This window comes from Crocuta crocuta, unplaced genomic scaffold (assembly GCF_008692635.1).
Source record: "Crocuta crocuta isolate KB4526 unplaced genomic scaffold, BGI_CrCroc_1.0 scaffold653, whole genome shotgun sequence".
Lineage (NCBI taxonomy): Eukaryota > Metazoa > Chordata > Mammalia > Carnivora > Hyaenidae > Crocuta > Crocuta crocuta.
The window spans coordinates 1049144-1054605 of NW_027527134.1; the positions used below are offsets into that span (position 1 = coordinate 1049144).

General features: G+C 64.3%; 1 protein-coding gene across 1 annotated transcript in view; it reads right to left on the reverse strand.

Moving 5' to 3' along the window:
* OSBPL5 (oxysterol binding protein like 5) overlaps positions 1–5462 on the reverse strand; it is a 26553-nt gene that overhangs the window by 2914 nt on the left and 18177 nt on the right. Inside the window, exons 13-19 of the mRNA XM_077755222.1 lie at positions 5321–5417; positions 4357–4455; positions 2742–2839; positions 2224–2313; positions 2004–2140; positions 1374–1559; positions 992–1137 (exon numbers count right to left, since the gene is read on the reverse strand). Coding sequence (XP_077611348.1) covers positions 992–1137; positions 1374–1559; positions 2004–2140; positions 2224–2313; positions 2742–2839; positions 4357–4455; positions 5321–5417 — 853 coding nt within the window. The remainder of the gene's footprint in view (positions 1–991; positions 1138–1373; positions 1560–2003; positions 2141–2223; positions 2314–2741; positions 2840–4356; positions 4456–5320; positions 5418–5462) is intronic.

The following is a 5462-nucleotide window of genomic DNA, read 5'->3' on the forward strand; positions in this document are numbered from 1 at the left end:
GAGACGGAGCCGCTGCAGCCGGGGGCCCAAAGTGCCCGCCACACCCTGGGCTGGCCTCCTGCTCGGGCTGTGCCCGGGGGACCTGTGGCCTTGGAGATGTGCCCACGGCACACTTAGGCCGGGACAGCTCTAGCAGGAGCAGCTGGGGACAGTTCTGACCTGTGGGCCATGACCGCTGGCCCCGTCTCACCAGGGACAGCTAGGAGCCCCCAACACCGGGGGGACATGCCCAGAGGGCCTCCAGGACTGGCTCACCTCCGGTGCTTCCCCAGAGTACAGGGGTGGCCGAGGAGTGGCCGACCAGAGGGGCCACGGCGAGGGAGGGGGCCCAGGGGGCATCGGGGTGGGCGCACCTGCTGCGGGCTGGGGCAGCTGGGGACACCCATGGCTGTCCGGCCCGTGTGATTGCTGGCCTCTGGCAGTGGGCACAGAGGGCAGCCCTGGCACGTAGATGCTGCTCTGTTCACACAGAGTCTGCGGCACGTGGGGTGGGCATCATTCGGTGGCCTCCGCCCATGCAGCACCGCGGCGGACGCTGCAGGCTTCCCTCACTGGCTGCGCCCCGGGGTCCGTCCCAGGAGACCCCCAGCACCTCCCTGCCTTCTCTCCCTGCTCCCCCGTGGCACCTACGCCAGTGCCTGCTCCTTCTCCTGCTGGCCTGAGCCCCCGGGGCCGCCCTGAGCCTCAGTTTCCTCATCTGCAGTTACCATCACGGGGCAGCCCGGGGCAGCAGCAGGCCAGCAGCCCCCCCACAGCGCCCTGCACATCTGGGGGCCCCGTGAACACAGCCTCCTACAAATCCAGGCATTCTGGGTGCCGTGCTGGGCTAAGCAGGGCAGGGGATGGGGGGACAGAGGAGGCCCTGCTAGGAGGGGACGAGTGTGGGGGGATGCCAGGGGGGAGGGGCAGGCAGGCAAGAGTGAGGGTGGGGGTGGCCCCCACACCCACAGTCTGACAGTCCCCTCCCGCCGCTGAGGCCGAGCCCAGGCGGGGACCCTGGGGGGGCTGACCTGGTGCCTGGGCCCTGGGCTGCCCAGGAAGGTGGTCCGGTGGGCCAGGGTCTGCCGCTGCACAGTGTGCAAGACCCCGTCTTGCTCAAACTGGGCGATGTCCTTCAGGGGATCCCACGGGCTGCGGCTGGAGCATCCGGAGGGCCTCTGTTGGCGGGGGCCGGGCCCCGGGGGGGGTGGGGTCCCGCCCAGCCCAGCCCCCTCCCCCGAGGGAGACTAACGCCTAGGCCTGTGTGCAGGGCCCGCGGTAACGTTAAGGGCCGGCTGCCGAGCCTCAGGAGGACCCTCCCTCCCCAGCTCCCGCTCCTCCAGGGGAGCAGGACCCCGGCCCCAGCCCCTGGGCCGCCGCCCGCCGGCACTCACTCCTCGTGCAGGTAGCGCCACTCCTGGGTGGCGGGGTCCAGGTGGAACAGCTGTGGCTTCCAGGGCGTCAGGTTCTGCTGGCGCTCGCGAGTCCGCTGCCGCTGTGCCTCCTCCAGTGAAAACTTCTCCTGTGTGGCCTTGTGCTGGTCACCCTCGCCAATGGCCCTGGTGACATGCTGCCAAAGCCTGCAGGCAGGACACTTGCCCTGAGCCAGAGGAGCTGGGCTGTCCTACCCCCTTGGTTCTAGAAGGGAGGCTTAGAGCAACCTCCACTTGATTGCCTCTAGTGACGGGGAGCTCACTCTCTCCTAGGGTGTTGTTTACTCACAATGAGACGGTTCTTTCCTACACTGAGCTCATACCTCCCACCTGCAGGGTACTCCCTGTGGAGCTGCTGGTCGTCTGCGGGCAGTGACGGGCCCCCACACCTGCTCTTCCCCCCCCAGGCCTCACCCCTCCCCGGTCGGCTGCCCCAGCGAGACCCGTCATCTGTCACAAGAGGTCTGCTCTGGTCCACCCTCCCTGCCAGCGACATCCCGGGCTACTCTTGAACCCTGCCGACCTGGAGAGCAGCTGCCCAGCCACACGGGGCCAGGGGCCGGGGCCCCGCGGGTGCCGGGCAGGCCTCACCTCTCGGACTCTAGCTCTGTCTGCTCCTCGAACAGCACCGTGTGCCGCTTCAGCCTCTGCCCTCGCACCTCCCCACTCGGGTTCCAGAAGAGCTCGGTGCTTCCTCTGCCCTCCTCCTTGATGAACACTTCTCTGTCCTGCCCCAGGTGAGCCAGGCGAGGTCAGGTGGGCCCCAGGGCTGGGCCCGTGCCCAGGGGGCCCGCCCGCGCCAGCCTCTTACCCAGTGTCCGCTGAGACGCGCCAGCACTTCTTCTCCTGACGTGATCTTCCCCGAGATCTGGTTGATGCTGGTGCTGCCCCCAAAGAAGGGCTGTGGGGACAGCCCGCGACAGAGCTAGTGAGGGCTTGGTGGTCTCCCCAGGACACTTGCGCCCCTTGGTGGGCTGGGGGGGAGGAGGGCCCTTCCTCATAAGGGTGCAGGCTTGTAGCCCCCAGGGCACAGGAGGCTGGGACGGGACCCAGAGCTGAAGGAGGCCACACTCATCCCACGCCTCAGCCTCAGCCCAAGGATGCAGCGAGCCCACCAGGCCCCTGCGCCCCATGGAGGGGAGGAGGGGAAGGGGTCTGGGCCTGTGTGGCCCCGCCGTGTGGCCTATGGGGGCCCCTTCCTCACTCCTGGCCCTGGCTGTGCCATGGAGATGCCAAGCCCATGGACATCTGCTCCAGAAACCATCCCCGGGGCACCAAGAGGGCCCCTCCCCACCCCGAGGTGGCTGCGGGTGCCGCGGCCAGCGCTACCTTGAGCTTGAATTCCAGCTCAGCTTGGAAATTGTTCTTCTCACACTCGATGGTCACCCTGCCACCCAGCTCCATGGTCATGGTGCCGTAGAGGATTCCTGGAACACAGTCCCTGCTCAGGCCCGCCTCGTCGTCCCGACCCAGCCACGCTGACTCCAGGAGGCTGGCGTCGGACCCCAGGAGGGGGGCAGGGGCAGCGTGGGGAGAGCCTCGGAACGGAGAGGGCCCGGTCAGGGGGTTACCCAGGGCCACGCCTGGCTGCCCCTCAGTGACCTCTGCCCCAGGGAACGGGCCTCTGCGGGGGTTGCTCCTGAGAGTTGCCCTGTCCAGGGAACATCTTGCCCTTTGCGGGGTTCCTTCCTGCAGGAACGCCCTTCCAGCTCCCCAGGGGCCCCCTGAGATGCTCGTCGCCATCTGTCATTTGCTCTGCAGTTTGGCCCCGACGTGAGCTCCTACATCTTCCCCGCGCACTGCTGCCCTCGGGATTGGCCGGCGTATTTACTTAAACTAACACGTTTATTTTTTAATTTATGAAGGAACGAATGAATCTTCCGTTTCCTGCCATACGGAGAACTCAATCTAACTAAAGACAAGAGCTGCGTTGTGTCTGTCATAAAACACCTGGATGTTTGGGATCAGGTGGAAGAGAAAAAAAAAAAAGACAAGCCAATTGGAACAGAAAAGGGCTGGGAACACCCCCAAATTCCGCCAGTCCACAGGACAGAAGGACTGAGCGGAAGGCGGGGCACACCTCCGAGCTGCCCAGGCGGCCGTGCAGGAGGTGGGAAGGGGCTGCCGAGCGGGGTGTGGGGTCCCCTCTCCGCTGGTGGGGACGGGGTCCCAAGGGAGACGCCAGCCTCCTCTGACTACACCTGCTTGCATAGTTTTGACTTTGGAACCAGGTAAATATCACATTTTCACAAGTACTTAATCAATGAAATTTGCAAAAAGAAAACGAAACTGAAACCATGTGGGAATTTTCCTGATCCTGCAGGGGAATCAGAGCGGGCGGGGGGAGGGGATACGCCCCCGATGAAAACAGTTGCAACAGTGAATCCACAGCCATCGCCCCACTGGGCTGGGGTGGTCGCTGTCACCCCCACGGGCGTGTGTGATGTGGGGAAGGAAAGGTGTGGTGTCACTGAGAAAGGAGGCTTCCGGCAAGGGGGAGAAAGGCGTTTCAGGAGCTCGGTCCATGGGACCAAGAAAAGCCTGACGTCTAGGGTCTGTATTGGAAACACATAAACTCATGATGAATTTTAATCTTAAAAAAAAAAAAGCCAAAGATTGATTTCTGGAAACTCCTAGAAACAATGACAAAGCACTCCTAAGGGGCAAACCTGACTTGGGGCTGCGATACTGAACCCCCATTTCCTACTGGCCGGAAGCCGGGCTTCCTGCAGAAATGCCTGCCTCGTGGTTTCCGGTACCAAGCGGCAGGCTGCAACGGGGCCAACCGGAAAGGACGCAGATGCCAGGGCGGAAAAACATTTCGACTCCCAGCTGGGAAGCAAGTCACTGAAGAGCGAGGTGCACCAACAGCCAATCAACAAACAAGGGCCGAGCGTCCGCAGGGAGGGAGCCAGCCGCGGCCCGGCCCTCCCGCCTGACTCACCTTTGCAGTGAGCGTAGGGCATGGTGAGGGTGTAATCCTCCGCCCGGTTCAGGAAGGTGAGCGTGGCCTTGCCGTCCAGCAGAGCCGACAGGGAGTTCCCTGCGGAGATGGGGCAGGGGGACCAGTGAGTGGAGACGGACCCTCAGGACCCCGGGGGGCCGCCCCCTGAGTCACGGGGTCTGAGCTCCCTTCCAGCCGGTGGAAAGAGGCCCCTGGCCCTCCAGCTGTGAGACTGTGGGTCACCTGACCTCCTGAGACTAGGATTCTGGAAAAGCCCGACTCAGGGAGCCACACATTAATGTTGACTTCAGTTACCGAAGGGGGGGTGTTCAGGGCGTAGACTGCACGTGTTTGTAAGCTGGCCTGGCCCCCTGCTCGGGTTTTTTTAAAAAAATGTCCATTTATTTATTTTGAGAGAGAGAAAGAATGTGTGCAAGCAGGGGAGGGGCAGAGGGAGAGGGAGAGAAGCCCTAACGGGCTGTGCACTCAGCATAGAGTCCCCAGCGGGGCTCGAGCTCACGAGTGGTGAGATCACGACCTGAGCGCAAGTCAAGAGTCAGACGCCTAACTGACCGAGTGACCCCGGCGCCCCTACCCTGCTCGGATTTTGTGGAGACAGAAGCCACAAGCCACGTGTGGCCACAGAGTGCTTGCACTGTGGCCAGGGCAACTGAGGAGCTGCTCTCGAAACTCAGAGAGCCACACGGGGCTCGGGGTGCTGCACTGGGCAGCTCTAGACGCCGCCTGTTCCCGCAGGTCCTTGCCCGTGACCCTCACAGCATCCCCGCGGTGGGCGCCCGCCCTGCGGCTGACGGGCGGCCAGGCTCCGCCGCACGGACTCGGCCTCCATCCAGGCCCTGAGCTCTTCACCACCCATGTGGCCCCTGCCCTGCAGTCGTGGGCACCTCTGTATCCAGGGGCCCCAGTCGCCACCCGGACGGACAGCCCAGGGGAGCCCCCTCACCGTAAAAGCGGGACTTGGCTGTGACGCTGCCGCTGATGCAGAAGCCGTCCCTCCTGTTGCTGACGTGGAAGGCGGACACGGGTGGGTGGTGGGACACCTGTGGGCACGGAGGCGCTCTCGAAGGGCCCCGAGGACGGGTGAG